The sequence below is a fragment of the Bidens hawaiensis genome, unplaced genomic scaffold, assembly GCF_021521415.1.
Source record: "Bidens hawaiensis isolate Kalapana, Puna unplaced genomic scaffold, B.hawaiensis_p1.1 tig00023470_1, whole genome shotgun sequence".
Taxonomy (NCBI): Eukaryota; Viridiplantae; Streptophyta; class Magnoliopsida; order Asterales; family Asteraceae; genus Bidens; species Bidens hawaiensis.
The window spans coordinates 40,270-59,761 of NW_027493691.1; the positions used below are offsets into that span (position 1 = coordinate 40,270).

At 32.7% G+C, this 19,492-nt stretch overlaps 2 protein-coding genes across 3 annotated transcripts; one reads left to right on the forward strand and one right to left on the reverse strand.

Moving 5' to 3' along the window:
* Positions 1 to 2,600: 2,600 nt before the first annotated feature.
* LOC143567650 (protein SAR DEFICIENT 1-like) lies at positions 2,601 to 6,298 on the reverse strand. The gene is made up of 9 exons (XM_077054024.1): positions 6,226 to 6,298; positions 5,713 to 5,857; positions 5,546 to 5,621; positions 5,390 to 5,442; positions 4,809 to 5,299; positions 4,444 to 4,604; positions 4,164 to 4,361; positions 3,971 to 4,079; positions 2,601 to 2,929 (listed from the first exon to the last, which is right to left on the reverse strand). Exons 1-9 carry the CDS (start codon positions 6,296 to 6,298, stop codon positions 2,601 to 2,603), a joined length of 1,635 nt encoding a protein of 544 aa, XP_076910139.1.
* A 7,595-nt stretch (positions 6,299 to 13,893) lies between these two features.
* On the forward strand, positions 13,894 to 19,125 carry LOC143567634 (uncharacterized). 2 transcript variants are annotated; one of them, XM_077054004.1, is made up of 10 exons: positions 13,894 to 14,038; positions 14,970 to 15,651; positions 15,744 to 15,828; positions 16,647 to 16,734; positions 16,820 to 17,004; positions 17,225 to 17,357; positions 18,008 to 18,144; positions 18,246 to 18,320; positions 18,424 to 18,543; positions 18,682 to 19,125. In XM_077054004.1, exons 1-10 carry the CDS (start codon positions 13,894 to 13,896, stop codon positions 18,784 to 18,786), a joined length of 1,755 nt encoding a protein of 584 aa, XP_076910119.1. In that variant the 3' UTR covers positions 18,787 to 19,125. The 2 variants fall into 2 exon arrangements, with proteins under 2 accessions (XP_076910119.1, XP_076910121.1); XM_077054006.1 differs by having other exon boundaries at positions 13,901 to 14,038; positions 15,732 to 15,828.
* The last annotated feature ends 367 nt before the right edge of the window (positions 19,126 to 19,492 follow it).

The following is a 19,492-nucleotide window of genomic DNA, read 5'->3' on the forward strand; positions in this document are numbered from 1 at the left end:
GTTCATATTTGTAAGTTTGTTTCTTAAAAAAAAATGAGTGTGTTTGTGTTTGCTTTCTTTGTTAGTTAGAAATTTGAGCGGACACCAATGATTTGCCCCATGAATGGCTTTAATGGCACTTACCTGCATACGAATCACCATCTCCACTTTTGTAACATAATATGTCAAAAATTTTAGAGCTGCCAACATCCAACCCACCTTTTTATTTACTAGCTAAAACCGAGTCCCACTTGACCCATGGCAATTTACGAACACCCTCCATCTTTTTGTTTCGTTTTTATTTCTTTTATCATTTATTTCATTATTTGACTACATTATTTTTAAAATATAAAAAAATTATTACACTTGGTTACTAATATTTTCCCACCTCATCATGAACAAGCCTTTATGAACATAATAAATTGGTGGCTAAATGGATTTTGATGATCAGAGTTCTATTTAACACATTCAACATGCTAAATTTATCAATCTCTAATTGATAAGCCTCATTATTTACTTGGTCAAAAATTGACCTACATTATTAACAAGTAACAACCAACCTCCTCAATTCTCATACGTGACCAATTATGATAATTTTATTTTTAAATTTTTGAATTTTGAATTTTGAGAAGTCATACCCTATTGGAGCACGTTTTATCTCTTATATAGGCGGTAACTTTTATTTGTTATGATTTTACATACGGTAATTGAAGCAAATATCATGGGGCCCATTGCTCAGTTACTTCAGAATGCAGAACTTAGACATCAAGAAGGAGGCTGCATTGGCTATTTCAAATGCCAGCCATGATCAAATCAAGTAAGACAGATCATTTTGCTTTTGTTTGTGTTTTATTATTAAGTTTGTCAACGAGTCGAGTCGAGTCTTGGCTAGCCTTATTTAATTTACGAGAGCTTGACTCATTTTAGCAGAGCTTTGTATATAATGCTTGAGCTCGGCTTGTAAATATTTTGACAAGCTTAATTTGTTTACTATTTTTTAAATATTTTACTGGCATACGTAATTATTTATATATGCAAATCAATCAATCAATCAATCAATCATGCCCAGTAAAATCTCACCGACAGCAAAGCTATAAGTAGGGTCTGGGGAGGGTGGGATGTTGGCACACCGTACCTCTATCCAAAGGAATAAAGAGGTGGCTTCCAGAGAGACCCTCGGCTCTAAGTACATTTGCATATATATTTATATATGCAAATGCATCTATAATTTCAAAGTTTGTGTATAAAATTTTTATAATTTAGTTATATATTTGTATATTTATTTAATAAAATTTAGGGCAAGTTTCATAAAAACCAGCATGCTTATGAACTTGTTCCAAGTTATTTTTTAAAGAGTTTACACTTTCATTCAATTTTAAAATTTAGATGGACTTTAATATACAAAACAGTTTTAAGGAACGTTTATGATATGCGCCATAATTATATATTTATTGTGTTATATAAAAGTCATTATATTTATATAAATAATATGCTCAGGATGTGAGGCTCGGGCACAAGCTCATTTACTCTGATTAAGGCTCTAGCTCATTTCAAGTTTTAAGTTATTATAAAAGTATTGATGGTTATATATGTTAATGAAAATTGCAGGTATCATGTTGATCAGGGGTGCCTCAAGCCTTTATGTGATCTGCTTGAGTGTTCGGACACCAGAATTGTGATGGTGTGTCTAGAGGGGCTTGAGAATATACTTGAAGTGGGTAAAGCTGAGAAGAATTTGAGAGGATCCGTAAAAGCAAATATTTATGCACAAATGATTGATGATGCTGAAGGATTGGAGAAAACTGAGAATCTACAATATCATGATAGCAATGAGATTTATGAGAAAGCCGTTAAGATTCTTGAAACATATTGGTTGGAGTAAGAGGAAGATGTTCCGGTTCCTATTGGCGGGTTTAACTTCAACCCTTAACTGATTTAAGGTAAGGTAATTCTTGTCTTGGTTTTGGTTAAGGTTTGTATGAACTTTGATGTTATTATATATATGGTAGAAAATGTGTTTGAAGTTTATGAATGTTGATGGATTATGTCAAAGTTTCATATATGGTATTTAAATTTTCTCTTTTGAGACAATTTAATCTGGGATTTATGGAGTTTCCCTTATTTTGCATCTGTTTTGTATTATTTTCATCCACCTTAATAAATTAAGTTGTCATGTAAAAATTTGCAGCAAAAGAATGATAACCATCTTTGTTGTTATTTAATATTTTATTATGTGTTGGTTTGTTTTTACATAATGTAATTGAGCTTGTAACCAAACATGCGAACAAATCGATATTTAGTAGCATAACTACTTACTTAAGTTTGTAAGAAATTTATACGTATATATTCTCAAGAAACTTTTAAGCAATATAACCTCAAAGCGCATCTCATTTTTTTTGTATGAGATGCGTTTTGGGCTTACTAATACAACTTACAATAAGGAATGCTGACTAATACAGTTGGTACGCCAACATTCCTTTGTTTGACTCAACTCACAAATACACTTGGACGTAGGGCGATCGCTAACGACCAGCCACACACGATAACTCCTGGTAGGAGAAACTTCTAAAACTAAACAAAACAAGCAACTATATCTTATGTATAGTTAAATACCACCAACTTTAAGCCCAAAAATCAGAAATCGGGTCAAATTCCGCCATTCTTTTGGCAGCTACATCTTTCAAAACCGAAACCCATTTCATGGCAGCCTGAATCTTGCACCACCTTCCCCTTGGAGATCCAGATGCCAATCCTGATCCTGATCCATTGCAAATGTCCGAGTCAGAGGAAGCAAAACTTATAGTTTGATTATTTTGTCCATCTGCATGCCATGATGATATCCCAGTCCCACCATGAAGATCAAAACCATCATACCCAACAATAACTCCCAGTTGACTCGTATTATTCAATCTACTATTATACGGATGTGAAATCTGCATTTGCAATTCATCTGTAAAAAATTAAGGCTCTATAAGCAACAAACATAACCGGCAATAATAACAGAATCTTAAGTTCCAAATTCCAACTTCTTTTAGTTTTAAAGATTCTCAATCGAAATATACAATGATTCACGTTATGTTTATCTTTAACGGGTCAAACAGGTACAAAAATTGCTGGAGCTGAAACATGTCAAAAATAGCCTAAAGCGTAGTTTGAATGCATAAAACCTTCTATAATCATTTTTTTCAAAAGTTCTGATTAGTATTGAAGTAAGACAATTTTTTTTAATTATGTTTGTCAAACTAATGATTTATGTAAAAATTGTAACTTTTGGAGAAGAAGTGTTTTGGTTCATGAAACTTATTTTGACCAGTTGACCAACCCGCTCGCCCAATTTTTATTACCTCTGTTAAAGAATAATTCAATATTTCTCATTGTTGGTGACATCTAGGTCTTTAAACGAACCAAGCCGGCTCGTGAGCTACGTAGATTGGCTCATTAAAAGCTCGAAACACCGAGCTTAAACAAGCTCAAGCTCGAGCCTTAAAAAACGCTTGTTTAATAAACAAGCTTGAGTTTAATGAGAAATATTACAGATTACCATGAAAAAAAATTAATAAACAAGCATAAGTTCACTTATCTAGCTCAAGCCGACTCGCAAGCCTAAACAAGCCTAATTTATATAATTATATAAAACTTAGAATTAAAACATATAAAAACTATTTAATTTAAATAATAAATGAGCCGAGCTTGAGCTTGAAAATCTACTCACGTCCCGAGCTTTAGCTTTAGAAAAAGAGCTGAAAGTGGAAACAAGCTCCAGCTCTCATATGACAAACGGGCCGAGCTCAGGCCTAGCAGGGGGGTTGGGCTCGGCTCATTTACACCTGGCATCTTGGAAGTTCAATAACAATCAATTTGTGAAACAGAAATAAATTGGCATTCTTATTCAACTTATTATTATTATTATTATTAATTTATTATCATTGTGATTTGTGAAAATGAGATATTAACATCTTGCATGCCTAAATATCAATTCTAAGAAAATCACCATGAAGATTGAGTCCTAGCACCGGGGTTGCAACCGCTGAGAGATCATTAATCGGTATCATTCCATCCAAATCCTTGTAAAACTGACATTTTAACCCTTCAACCATAGACTGAAAAACATATCAAAATTAAAAAAACTATCAGTTGAATGCTACATAATGGATTTTAAAACAAGATTTCAATATGCATTTTACCTTCTGAAAATCATCAAGTTGATTCATGGATAGATAATTTTCACCATCAAAGGTTGCACCAACAATTTCTAAAATGGAATTACACAAAAGCCCGAATCCATCAACGCAGCTGTACACGTACACTTTCTCATCCAAAATACATTCTTTCGCGTGTCTGATTATCGCCTTCCATATGTTGTTATTGGGCCCGCCAAGTAGCTATATCATCCACATCAGAATTTTAGTGATCTATAACAAGTTAATAAAAGATAGGGATATAATTTAATTCAGAATCTCTTACTCTGCATAGCAAAGACTCATTAGTAGTATTCACTTGTAGGAAATGTTTCAAGGTGTATATTTTCTGTGATGTCAACCGCGAATGCAAAACACCATCTTTCGCTATCTTTTCCAATCGCCACACGTCATCATTTAAGGATGGAGGATGGTGCTTTTTGTATGCTAAATAAAAAAAGTAAAAAAAAATAGAGTTTAATTCACTTTTCGCCTCGGTGGTCATCTTACTATTATAACTGCAAACTACATCCATTTTGTTATAACTGATTATCTTATTCTAATTATTTAGTGCCATTGTACCAATAACTTGCTATGAGTGAGATCTTACTCGGTGCGTTTGTTTGTTTAAAAATAAAAAGGAAAACTTACATTCTCCTCTCTGATCTTTTACCACAAACGCTTCACTTCTCGCCTCTCTAATCCTCACTCCACCCATCACATTTTGAGCCTTCGCCCCAATCCTAAACTTCCGGCTTCTTCTCCAGCTAGAATTGTCAGTAAAAACTACATCACCTAACTCTGCAACACCTTCTTTTAGACTAACTACCGAACTCCCGGTTAGCAACGGCCTTTTGCCTTCTCTTGCACTTATGACTTTGTCATCAAAATAACTCCAAGACCAATCTTCATGATCATCAGCAGCAAAATCACCATCAAGAGGCATGATCATTACCTTTGTTGAAGATAAAGGTCCATTTGTTACAATCTTGTTAAGATTAGCATCAAACAACACTAGTTTGATGGCACTAGTGTCCTCGGATTCTATCCTACTACCAGTGAAATATGTAGGAAGAAGTCTAGACAGAAAACGAAGCTGCAAGGACGTTGCACTACGCGATTGTAGTTCATCAGAAGGTGATCTATAATAATAGACGTATAAATATACAAAACATATATATGATCAAAGTTTAAATACATGAAAATGAAATGGAGATGTGACAAGATACAACCTTGGTGATTTGCTAAAGACCTTTGCAAATGCACACTCGACCTCATCTCGCACCTAACAGAAACCATGCAAGCATTTATTGACAAACAATAATCAAACACATGACAAAAGGCTCAATGTAACAAATTATGACAAAGCAAGAAAGACATGATTATACCACTCGACGAATTAATGGCTCCAACACTGCTGTCGGATCTTCAAGTGAATATCGCTGCAGCACGTTTCTCACATTGCTGAAAAGGAAACAAACAATACACAAACCATCAACATTCACAAACAACTACAATATCCAAATAGTAAATAAAAAACATAAAGTTAACTCACTTTGAAGATCCACTTCCCCCGGGTTCCTGATTCGAAGGACCTGAGCCATCGCCTACCTCATCCTCATCCCTATATACCCGTTTCGGTCCCATCAAACACCAATACCAATAAATAAAAGTTAAAAGTAGAAATCTAATCAATGTAACTGTAAACTGCCAATATATGCAGGGTTGTTATATATAGAGAGAGTTTATTGGAAGCTTATTTGAAAGTTCCAAGTAATTTGTGTACCTAGAATGTGGGTGTGGTTAGTGGTTTTGTCATATAATATAAAGCATGCTGTCACTATCACAATATCTTGTACCTTGTTTCCTTTTAAACATAATAAATGTCTCTGCTGCACACATCACTAATTATAATCCATACATTTTATGTACACAATTGTTTTCATGTCAGTTTAAGTTTATCATCCTAAATTAAATCTCAGATTAGCTAAAACATTTAATATCATGTATAACTTGATTCATTTATGCACGATATAAATTATATGATGTACGCTAAATTGTTAATTACATGCAGTTTGAAAATTGGAATCAAGAGCCCTGATGGCCCCCACAAACAACGACAAGTAGTTGTCGTAGGACATGAGTGTGTGTGATAGAGAATACGCGTAGGTGGTTCATGGGATTAATTACGTGGAAGATTAGAGGAAGTTACAATGACGCGTGGAAGAAGATGTGTTGACTTTCAATATTTTCATATTTTTGTTAATTACCGCGTCCTTACTTAAAAAGGTTCATATTAATTTATAGGGTCCATAAACACAAACATTAACATGGGTTCTCAATACTACGAGTTAGTTTTGTTTATGGTTCGGTTTAAAATAACAAAATTATTGCTAACTAGTAGCATACTCGGCGTGTTGCGTCAAGGCAGGTTTAAAACTTAGGCGCGCGGTAACAAAACCTAAGAGCTGTCGGTCTTAGGTGTTGAGGTGGTAAGTTGACGCGAATTCTGTTAGTTTTCATCACGTTCGTTACGATAGCGGAACCAAAGCAAAAACTAAATTGGCATTCGGCCGGTTTTCGTTATGTTCGTTACGATAACGGAATTAAAACAAAACACAGTGAGTCCACATGAATTTGGTCGGATTCAGTCACGTTTGTTACGATACCGGAACTAAAATAAAAGCAAAATTGACATTCGGTCGATTTTCTTACATTCGTTACGATACTAGAATTAAAAGAAAAAAAACAAAATGTTGCAGACCACTAAGGTGCCGCAAAATGGCCCAATAGAGCTTTGCGGCACCAAAGTTATCTTTTATAATTATTAGAATGTTGGACTAGCTCACTTGGTAGGAGAGTCAAAGAGGTACACGGCTTTTAAAAGGGAAGTTCCAAGTAAACTAGATTTGTGTAAAGTAGAGTAGGAATAACATTTGTTGTTACAAATATCATAAAATTGTTTAAACCAGTCATTGGTTTGTTTTCGTGATCGATTTTTTAAAAAAGTTAGATCGGTTGGTTTTAAAGCATATAAACTGTAACAAACGCTATGGTTTGCAATTACTATTCAAAGCAGGTCGATATAAAGAACCGGACTATATTAATATGTTGAGCTATGCTTCAAACTTTTTTTTAAAATTTTCATGTACTGGGAAACAGAAAACTACATAACAAATTCAAAAGTAAAATACAAACAGTTAAAATGGTTATTTAAAAAAAAATCAAAACAAAAGGCTAAAAAGTACTAAAATGGATATTCACAAGTTGTGCCCATCCCGGAGTTTGGCTCGAATTTTAAATCATTTTGGCTTAATTTGGGCTTGGTGATTCATTTGTATTGTTAGTGAAGATAGAAAAATGTCTTTGACGCTACGTAAACCTGAATAATGATAGAGAGTTGGACTAGAAAGACTGAACATTTTTTATTTGTACTATAAAAATTAAAAGTTGGGGTCGGATGTTTGACCTCTAGCTCATTTACAAACCGAATCAACTACAAAGAGTTTTCCTTTTAAGCGAAATATCAACCAAGCTCTAATCGAGTACTATTTAAACACTTTAGACATTAATGTACCCCGTAATAATATTTAAAGGCATATAAGTTACAATTGACTAACATGCCCGAACACGTTCGCATATGACTGGAATTTCTTTTTTAGGTCAATATTTTTAGTCCCTTTAACCTAAGTTCATCGCTATTAATTTAAGATTTTTATTTTCATTCTTAAAAGATAATAATAATGACGAATCAAATATGATTGCAAAAAAGAATATACCAAATAACTAATGTATATCATTAGGGTCGGCTCTAGGGTGATCCAAATGAGGTAATGGCTTTAGGCCTTCATCCTTTTAAGACCTTAATTTTTAGGGAAAAAAAAAGAAATTATATAAAGCAGATTTGAGAGGCAATATAGGTCTTGGAAATTGAGAATTCAGGAACCCAGACTATTGAGGCCTAGTCGACCTTGAACAATGAAACGTCCAGAAATGAGTTCTTTATTTTGATTAGGTTTTAATAACTATTTCGGCAAATAAGCAAAAACAGAACACCTAAAAGCATTCTGGTTGGAAGAGAGAAGGTGAGGGCTTTCCTCACAAAGGAAAGGGAAAAAGGAATGGGATTTGTTCATTTATCCATCCATTGTTCTCAAACATGATTATAGTGGAATTTTAGTTTTAAGGATTCTTTCAATATATTTTTCTCTTATTTCTATTAATTTTTTTTATAATTTAACCATATAACTTTTTATTTGTTGAATTTGATATTAACTTATTTTTTTTAATTAGTTGTATTTTAAAAGAACAAGCTTTAGCTATATCAGAGAGGAAGAAAAAACATTTTAACATTTTTTAGTTTAATAATAAAAATTCAAACGAACGAAATACACGTCGAGATAGTTTTTGGCATAATACGACTTTAGTTTTTATGTATTCTCTTTAGGTTGGTATAGTTAAATAATAAAAGAAAGAAAAACACATGTGAATATGCTTTTGAAAAGAGAATTTCACGAATGATTATGTTATTTGAGCCAAATTTTATGCAGCGTCTCTAATGTTTAGAACTTGACTGTATGGTCTTAAATCATTAACTTTGGTTTTATTATTGGTCCAAAAATATAACCTAGTTAACTTTTAATGTTAAATGATGCAAGTGAATGGGTGGTTTGGTCCATTTAATTATCTCATCTTTTTCATTCTTGTTATTTTCTAACATTCTTTTTTGTTCCAAAAATTACATTAGTTTAAGATGAAGTTCATAACTTATAATGATATTCTTTTAACTATCAATTCAATTGTTTTCGGTAAGGTAAATAAAATAATTTATTGAGATTATTTATTTCCAATCACGTGTGGTAGTGAGGGTGACTTTGTAAGCATAAAATAGATGTATTTAGAATGTTATTGATTACTATGGCCACATGCGAGAATTGGTATTCAACTTTTGGAGTATATAAGAGTCCATACCATATTTGTTTTCATGTAGGTTATATTAAAAAGTACAACTATTAATTTAATGGCAATTAACTCATGGCTATAATATGTTTACAAATAACTCTTGGTTACTGAATCGTTTTGGTTGGATAACGGATCTATGGTTTGAAAATCTGGTTAAGCTGATTCATGAAACCACCCATGATGGTTAGGACAAAGCAGACATAATCACATAATGCCAAATTACATAGCAATCAAAATATGGTAAATATTTGGTACATTCTTAACAATGAACTATCTTTGATTTTGATGTTAAAAGATCTAGTCTTAGGTTTGAGGTTGGAGATGAGTGTGAAAAAGAGTTTTTGTTATATAAGAGGAAAGAGAGAAAGATGAAAAAAGTTAAATGGACCAAACTACCCCTCACGTGTAACATTTAACACTAAAAGTTATCTGAGTTATCTAGACCAATAACGAAACCAAAGTTGATAGTTATGGACCACACATACAAGTTTTAAACAGTAAGGACCATATATAAAATTTGACTCAAAACACATGGACCATCCGTGGAATTCTCTTGCTTTTAAAAGATAGAAGACAATAACAAATATCACTCACCAACTCTTAACATCACGACACATTCAAAACCAGGCCCGACACCCCGCTAGGCCCGAGTTCTTTTTTTTTGAAAAAAATTATATGTAATTTTATTAAAAACAGTATGTATATTTAATGTTTAAACAAAATAACATAGCCACTTGCTTGGTCTAGTGGCAAATGGGTATTACTCACAATCAAGAGGTTGTAGGTTCTACCCTCGCTTGAGACATGTTTAATCTTTTTTTATACAAAAGTTTTTTATACAATCCAAATTATAACCAAGTAAGCCCATATTTAGACAGTTTAAACCCAACAAAATACTTCTTTTACTTAAGGCCCCAAAAAAGTTTCGACTTCGGCCCAAAATTTTTTTTGCTTTCTCGGAGCCGGCCTTGTTCAAAACCGAGCTCTTTGATGGGCAACCCAGTTTGTATTCGTTTGTTTCGATCCACTTTGCAACTTGGACAGTTTGTTAGTCATGAGCTCGGTATGGATACCAGTACCAAAAATCTTAATAAATGAAATATAGGACATTACCGGTACCAATCAAATTATATTTGACAAATCAAATCTTTTAACTTTTTATATGGTCCCTAAAATATTGTTGCCGTCAATATATTACCTTTTGTTTCAAAAGGTTACCACTTTGGTTATTTTTTAAGAGAATTAAGACAAATCAGTTTCTATTTTCTCTTCACAGGTTACATACATAGTCCTTAGGTATAAAATAATTAAATTACCCTTCTAATTAACATAAAACACAATGAATAGGTTGACACAAGGGTTAATGTGGAAGGGGCCCTACCCAAACATACTTTTCAATTAACCAATAAACCATGTAAGAGTATTCTCCACCCATTCTCTATATTTTTGTAAGGTGGATTTGTAAATTATATGGTATAGTTATGAGTGGTTGTGAGTAGATGAAAGAGAAAATGTTATAGGAGAAAATTAAATTTGGGGATTCACTGTTCATACCGTATAATTTTTAATATTTTCTAAAAGTGGTTGTGACTTGTGAGTTGAGGAAAGAGAAAAGATAATGATAAAAGTATAAAAAGTATTATTTAATTAAACAGAAGAGAGAAAAAATAGTAACTTTTAGTGTAATTATATAATATATATGAATATATAGTAGAGAATGGGTTGAGAATGCTCTAATGGCATCTCATCAGAATGGGTTGTAGTGATGCTCCCAAATAAAACCAATCCCAGATTGCAACCCAAATTTACTTTTTCATTGTTCACCTTTAACTTCATCATTTGGTTCGGAAACCCAATATTTAACCTGAAAATCCAACCCGAGCCACTTTCCGCCTTGTTCCCAATCTACCTGAATGAACCCGAATTGATTTCCCGAAAACACGTTATCTAGCTTATAGAATTTAAACCTCATATGTTGTTAAAGGATTCCTTACTGGACTGAAAGAGTTTGAACATGCCACAAGGATTAAAGTTGGAACATATTAATCTTTAATTTGAATATAACAACGTGATATATAATTTTGTTTTAAAGAAGATTGACATTTTTCGTAAAATATAAATGTTACAAGTGTTGCGATATATTGCGTAATTATAGCACACACGTCACATAATTATTCACTATTATTTATAACATGATACATACATGCATGATACATGTCACATTATAATGCTAACTAGGTTAGATCCCGTGTTACACACAAACGGAAAATATATAAAACTTCATATATGTGTATGCGTGTGTGCGTGCGCACGCGTGCGTTATATACATTTTAATGAATTGTAAACGTCAGATAATATAACATTATTATTATTATATGGTATCACATTGTTATTTTAATAAAAAAAATCCAACATACAAAGATAAATAGATAAAAATAACAATTTAAAACATAATTCTAAGTTATGTCACATATCTCTAACTTATATCATTAAACAAAAAATACATATTAATTAAAATTTCATCATTTACTGAAGTCATATATTGTAAACTATGAAGCATAATCATGTAGATGTTGTAACATAATAATAAAAATTATTTTTATTGAAATTATAAAACATTTAAGTACACAACATATAAAATGCTAAAAATATGAATATAACAACGAGATATAATTTTTATTAAGCCGCGCGTTTAATAAAGCAACAATATAATCCAAACCTTCTGACTTAAACCATCATTCAATCCAAACATTCAGTCCAAACGTTCATAAATAATTTCCCAAATCCAAAAAAATAAAATAAAATAACAAAGTCTCAAAATTTTAAAAAATAACAATGAAAACAATTAATGTCTTTATTACTCAATAGATGATGATTATAACAATTTATTTTGAAACTTTTTTCAACTAAGGAGCTAATATTTAAAATTAATGTTCAAATTAACATGTGAAAATTATATAAATGAGAAATTGATAAGCTAGAAGTCTATATGAACATGCTAGTTGAATGTCATATAGAAACCTTATATTACTTAAACAGCATAGTAAAAATTAAGATAATACAGTCGCATCACTGCTTAAATATGCTTTCCATGTAGAAAAAAAAGAACATCCTAGTAGCTACACAAAACATATGCAAGGATAAAAAAACTCGCATCTCGGTTCATAAAGATCCACATTTTGTCTGGTAAAACAATTTATTAAATCCATTAATTTTGTATATAATAAAAAATGTGTCAAAACTTCATAATATTCAAACCTAATCATTATGATTTCAAAAATTATCACATCTAAAATATCTCCGGCCTTATCTTATCTTTCTAGAGCCAATTACATTACTTGAACATGATATGAACCAAAAATCAAACTAAATTATGTTAATACCGCATATTACATACATGTATACGTTTTTATTATAAGTAAATGTACACAAAATTTACCTCACTTTTTATATTACCACTTTAAAGCTAAAAATTATGAAAAAAAGTTTAATTAGTTATACAACTACTTTTTTTTTCAACAGTGTTTGAAACTACCCGTAATATCCAAGCGAGTCTCCCTAAGACAGAATGTTAACTGTTCATACTGATGTTGATGCTTAAATCCTGATTAAACCAAAAACGTCATCAAACAGAAAACCCACTATTGTGAGAAAACCTCATTAAGTCATGTTTCAAACTCGAGGCTTCAAAGATCCCGAGCCTTAATCATTACATTAAAGTCATTAGACTAGATCACCAAAATATCAACCACACAATAAATTATAAAACCTTGTCTATTTTTTATTTTCTAATAATTTTAAATATCAACATAAAATATCCAAGCAGTATAATCATACAAAAAATCATTTAAAAAAATATAAATTAAATGCATTTAAATAGATTGATCAATCATGTTAAATAAGCCCGTTCATTTAGCTAAACGTGCCTACGAGTTCAATCCGAAATTAACCCCAACACTTTTACACTATCCAAAAACTATTTGTATACGTATAAAAAAAGGGATTGATATTATAATATATATATATATATATAATTTGGCCTTGTTCACGGGAACGACGAGTGGGAAGGACACAGTGTCGTGTTGCCATTTCTGGTAAACGATATCAAGTGGGCCATACTTACACCCATACCCATACCCATACCCATACCCATACCCATACCCATACCCATACCCATCAACTGCCTTTTAGGGTTTCTCTGATCACCGAATTCTCATTTCATTTCATAAACACACACACACACACACACACAATAATTTCTTTCATTCTCAAGCTATGGAGTCCATCGATTGAACACTCTTCTCTCCAATTCACACACACTCGTGTTCCGGTTTAGCGAACAAATTTAAGTAAGCTTGTTACTCTATCAATGCGAATTGTATTGTCAAAATTTTTCAGTTTTTTATGCTTAGAATGTTACGCAATTGCTTCCTTTATTAGGTTTTAGCTGATTTATTGATGAAATAGTATAATTGATTCGTGTACTGTTTAAACATTTAGGTTATCTCTTCTCAATTGATTATGTTTGTGTAAGCTATTTGTTTTCCTGAAAATGAAATTTGTTTTGCGGAGACAATGTCTAATTCTCGTGGATTTTGGATCTCTGTAAGCTACTGTTAATGTTGCCATTAGCCACCGCTGTAAATCGTAATGGTAAACACAATTTACTGATTTGGGGGAAACTGGGGAAACACATATAAGTGCATGTTTTTGTGTGATATTTTTTCATGAGTTTGCTCTGATGTATGGCAGTTTAAATTTTGTAGTTTTAATCATGGGAGTTGAGGAGAAAACTACTAAGTTGTCCGGTGATAGTATGACTCACCAAGAGTGGTCCATGTACCTGCATGCGTATTCTGATCTTACAAATGTTTCTCCACTCGTGTTTTTGTATCTTCTGAAAGAGTGTTACGTTTACGGTAAAATTCTTCACTCAATCTTTTAATTTGTTAGTGGTCTTTGCATGATAATCTCTGTTAGACATTTAGACTCGTTATCTTAAAAAGATTATGTAGCAGATCTTCGAAATATGAAAAAGTGGTTGTAAATGAGAAAATAAGTTATCCGTGTTACTATACTTTTTATATGTATTTGTCTTATTACTGATTACTCCCTTTGTTTAGAAAATAGGATTGTAAACGAACCGAATGAACATGAACAGAGCATGTTTGTTGTTGTTCGTTAAGAAAATGAACTTGAGCGTGCTCGTTTATGTTCGTTTGTTAACAGCATAAACGAACGGTTAACAAACGAACATAACCGAACATGGATGAAAAAACGTAACTGATCTAAAACTAGTTAAAAGTAACGTGAATAAAAATGTTCTGGGCTTCAAAAGTTATTAAAACTATACTAAGTTGTACTAGGCAAAATATAATAATAAATGAAAATATTAACGAATGCAAACAAACTAACTTAAACACATGTATACCAGTGAACAACAATGAACGAACATAAACATATTTAAATGAAGAACAAGACACGTGTTCATGTTCATTCGCTTAACTAAACGAGCAAATTTTTTTTTGTTCATGTTCGTTTGTTTATTAAATAAATGAACATAAGCAAACTTCTTGCCGAATGGTTCACAAACTGTTCACTGAACGCGCAGTTCGTTTACAGGCCTATTAGAAAATGCAGCACTTGCTATTTTGTGTTGTAAAGAAATGCAACTACAAGATGCATTTTGGATCAATTTCGTGCACAAGCTTTCTTAGCTTTGTCATAGTAAGGGGTATTTCAGGTATTTGGTCATCAGTCAAAGCTTTTTTAGCTTCCATTGTCATCTTTTCTATATTATCTCTCAGTTTCTTCTAAAGACATTCAATACTAAGATATTATATAAAACAGGCACATGCAAGGCAACTGCAAAGTTTTTTGCTCTTCAACATCAAGTCCATCAAGCTTTACACAACAAGCCAAGTCCCGGGCCCGCAGTATTTGTGGCCCGTTGTCTCTCTTTACTGCCTATATTTGAACCACACTGTGAAGGTTTTAGTCACTTGATGATCGCTGCTCTACGCCGTCTTTTAAAAACGGGGACCACACAGGAAGATTTACAAGAAGCAAAGTTTCTCACTTCCAAGTTATTTGTAATTGCTGTTCGTGGTTCTAGAATCCATGATGACAGAATACTTGTGAAAATGCTTGAAATTTTTGGCATCCGGCTTGCAGACATCAATGAGGTGTTGTTTCAATTGGATATAAATAATGATAGCTTTGAAGATATTGCAAAAGCCTTCATTGACCAGTTTATCTCAAAGCTTCTAGAATCTCAATCGTATATGACAGCTGTCACTCTTCTAGAACATCTATCAATCCGTCACTCTGAAGAGTCGTTTGTTCATGAAATGTTGGAAAAACAAGAGTATCGAGCGGCTGAAAAATGGGCTGCGTTTATGGGGAAGCCAATGCTATGTGTGCTGATTCGCGGTTATGTTGACCGGAAGCTTCTGAAACAAGCTTATGAACTTATAAAGAAAAATAATTTGCGTGACGAGTTTCCTGAAGTATATAAAATGGGCAAAGAAAGGTAGTAATTTATTTGTGTGAATCATTTTAATTACGTAATTTGTTAATTTTTTTGATTTATCACGTAATCAATGTATTCAGTCATATTTGCAGCTCACTTAAGAAGCTAGCAGAAAAAGGATGCTGGGACATTGCAGAAATGAGGGCAAAATCTGATAGGCAACTTCTTGAATATATGGTAGGTTGACTTCAAGTATTTGACATTTTCTTTGATTAATTTTCATGAAATACACGCAATCAATGTTATGTCATATAGGTAAAAACAGTGTTTTTTTGGTCCACTATAGGATTCTCAAAAATAATCGGCTTGTAAATGAACCGAACGAACACGAATGAAGCTTGTTCGTGTTTGTACGTTAACTTTAACGAACAAATGATTGAACATGAACAATTAAATGAACGGGGTTTTCTTGTTCGTGTTTGTTTTTTAAGAAAGGGAACATGTTCAGTTTGTTTATGTGCGCTTGCTAACAGTATAAACGAACGAAATAACTGAGTTAAAACCAGTTATAAGTAATGTGAAGTGTTGGGCCTAAAAAGTTGGGGTGTATGGGATTGCTTATTTTCACCAACTTCTAACTTGTTAACTTTTTGAAAAGTAGTTGTTTGGAATTGCTTGTGTTGTGAGAGTATAAGTTAATAAGTCATGATATTCTGACTTGTTAACTTTTGACAAAAGTTATAAGGAGGTAAATTAAGGAATCCCAAACACCCCCTAAAACTGGTCTAAGTTGTAATGGGCCAAAATTTTAACGTAAACGAACGAACTTAAACAAATGTAAACTAACGAACACAAACGAATATATATGAGAGCTCATGAACATAAATGAACGAACGTACGCGTGTTCATGTTCGTTTGTTTAACTAAATGAACAGATTTTTTGTTCATGTTCGTCGTTTGTTAAATAAAGAAGATAAACGAACTTCCTGGCTTCTCTCTGAACGGTTCATGAATGTTTTGTTCGTTTACAGGCCTAATAATGATCTTTTTTTTAGGTGTATTTGGCAATGGAAGCTGGTTACTCAGAGAAAGTTGATGAACTGTGTGAAAGATACTCGCTAACAGGTTTCGTAAAAGCGAAGGGTATGATAGCTTATATATATATACAGTAATATATAAACTTTGGAACAAATTGCTCTTTTATTTAGTGTTTTTTGATGTTCTACAGAAACTGAAGCAAGCCTTCCGCATATTCGGTATCTGCATCTTGATGAGTTGGCAATTGATGACATCATTTGGGTCGATGAGCCTGTTGGTCTTCATGAAGCAACATGTCATATTGAGGAATGCAAAGTCATTGGTCTTGATTGTGAATGGAAGCCTAATTATGAAAAGGGAAGTAGGAACAACAAGGTAATTAAATCAATGTATATTGATGATATTTTATAAATTAGATATCCGCTTAATAAAGGTATTAACCACTGGTTAGTAATACATGTGGATACATGAAGTATATAATTATACTAGTAATATGAGAGAGTTTACTTTTGATATATTTATACATAATGTATCAACTACTTCACGTCGTGCGTGAATTTTTATAAATTATTTACATTATTTGTCCATGTTACAGGTTTCCATCATGCAGATTGCTACTGAGAAGAAGGTGTTCATCATTGACTTGATAAATTTGTCCAATGAAGCTCCTGCGGTTCTTGACAGCTGTCTAATCCGTATTTTTCATTCGCCTCGAATTTTGAAACTTGGTATGATACACATTATACACACATGATCACATCACTAGAGGGTGCAAGATGTGTGGGTCTGGGTCAGGTTCTAGTAACCGAAAATTCGGTTTTTAAGTTTTTGAAAGCGTTCGGTTTCCGTTTTTTGGTTTTAGTGTTTGGGCTTGAAATGTTTGGCCAAAAAAATTTGGCCCAAAATAATGAATCTGGTCCTACAGCTTTGGCCTAAATCTTTGTGCTAACTATTAACTGGTTATTATACATTTAGGCTAAAATATTTGAATTATACTGTTTATTCAATTTTTATAAATTACTTAACATTCAAAATTAAAAATGAAAATTCATAAATTCGGTTTGCTTTTTCGATTTTATTTGCATGCGAAATCGAAACTGAACCGAAAGTTCCGTGTTTACTAAAACGCAAAAGCAAATCGTTGGTTTTTGTTTGGGTTTGGTTTTTTTGGTTCGGTTTTTTGGGTTACAGATTGATTTTTTTTATGGTTTACTGCACACCCCTTGGTTTTAACAGATTGGGTTGCACTAAACTAAACTTTGTGACTTTCAACCCATTTTGACCTATTATTCTCTTTTTAGCTAAAATTTTTTTACTTGACCCCTTGGAGATAAAATGCAACTCAAGTGGACCCATTTATTTTGTGTTAATTGTACAGGTTATAATTTTCAATGTGACATGAAACAACTGGCCCAATCATATGAAGATTTTGATTGCTTTAAGCACTTTGAAATGCTATTGGATATTCAGAACGTATTCAAAGAGCCTCGTGGTGGCCTGTCAGGTCTGACAAAGGTAAATAACTGAATAAAACAATATAGTATTATTATCCTTAATATGAAGTTATTACTTAAACGCGCTTCTTTCCCTTTTCGTTGATTATAAATCTTAAAAAGGAAGTATTGGGTGTTGGTTTGAACAAGACACGAAGAAACAGTAATTGGGAAGAACGACCCTTGACCCGCAATCAGGTTCATAATTTTTTTTTTCAAATTCATGTTTATATTTTCCTCCCGTTTCTATACATTAAAGTAAAACTGACAAGTGTTTTATTGAAATTGAATACATATGCAGCTAGAATATGCTGCTCTTGATGCTGCGGTGCTTATCCGCATATTCTGGCATGTTCGCAGCCAATCACAATCGACCGGTGTTTCAAATGAAAACACTCAAATGGAATGGAAATCCCATATTGTAAGTAAACTTTGTTTTAAATGTAATGGTTTTGTAGGTTTGATGTATTTGTGTTTGATCTGTTACAGATAAATATAAACCTGAATCTCGATCTATTTATGAGTAACAGAAGATGTATGTTTTTATGTGAAAATGCAGATTTCTCATGGAGGTGATCCGGCAAAGATAAAAAAGAAAGTGAAAGGTTGTAACACGGGAATCAGAGAATCTCATAAACCTGGTCAGAGTTTGGTAAAAAGATAACTGTTTTAGAAAAGGTTTTAAGTGGTAGAAGTCTAGAAATGTTATGGGATTTAGATTTGTACATAATGGGATGATTTAAATGGTTGGTTATGGTGGTTAAGCTTAGTTTTACCTTTTTACTGACCGAGTGGTGCAGTGGTAAGCACTTGATTCTCCATTGGCAGAGGTCTGGGTTTAAATCTTGTTTCTGTTGGCTTCCTGTCATAAAGTCTTGAAGGCTGATCTCGTTACTTGTTAGTTAGGAATGCTCCGAGTTTTCTGGCAATAGGTTCCCATTGGTTTAAAAATAAGTTTATTTTGCTACTCACTAAACCGTATGGAGTCTAATCCTAATTCCCTGGCACCCGCCAGCACTACAGATACAGAAAGGTGACTGGACAAAATTTGAATGATGGGCAACACGTTGCAGAACACATTGGCTTATGTAGACTTGAGCTTTGTCTTGAAAATAAAGTTGAAATAGAAGTTCAAAGGCTTCTTTTATGGCTCAAGATGCATCATAAAAATGATTAGGCCAATTGCTGTTTAACAAGCCTACAAACATTTTAATATTCTTTTAATATGAAAATAGTTAATGTGTTAATAGGTATATTAAAGCATAACCTAATTCTTTTAGATATTTGAAGCTTTAAAATAAAAACTAACAAAAGACAATGTTTTAATGGACTTGTACAGTTGATAAACTAGAAGTGATTGGGTGTTATTT

Coding starts and splice junctions, on each gene's coding strand:
- LOC143567650 (XM_077054024.1), bottom strand. CDS start 6,298: ATGTCCTACGACAACTACTTGTCGTTGTTTGTGGGGGCCATCAGGGCT. Junction 5,443..5,545: donor AGCCATTAATTCGTCGAGTG/GTATAATCATGT, acceptor GGTTTCTGTTAG/GTGCGAGATGAGGTCGAGTG. Junction 4,080..4,163: donor AACTTGATGATTTTCAGAAG/GTAAAATGCATA, acceptor TATGTTTTTCAG/TCTATGGTTGAAGGGTTAAA.
- LOC143567634 (XM_077054004.1), top strand. CDS start 13,894: ATGGGAGTTGAGGAGAAAACTACTAAGTTGTCCGGTGATAGTATGACT. Junction 15,829..16,646: donor GGCAACTTCTTGAATATATG/GTAGGTTGACTT, acceptor TCTTTTTTTTAG/GTGTATTTGGCAATGGAAGC. Junction 16,735..16,819: donor AGGTTTCGTAAAAGCGAAGG/GTATGATAGCTT, acceptor GATGTTCTACAG/AAACTGAAGCAAGCCTTCCG.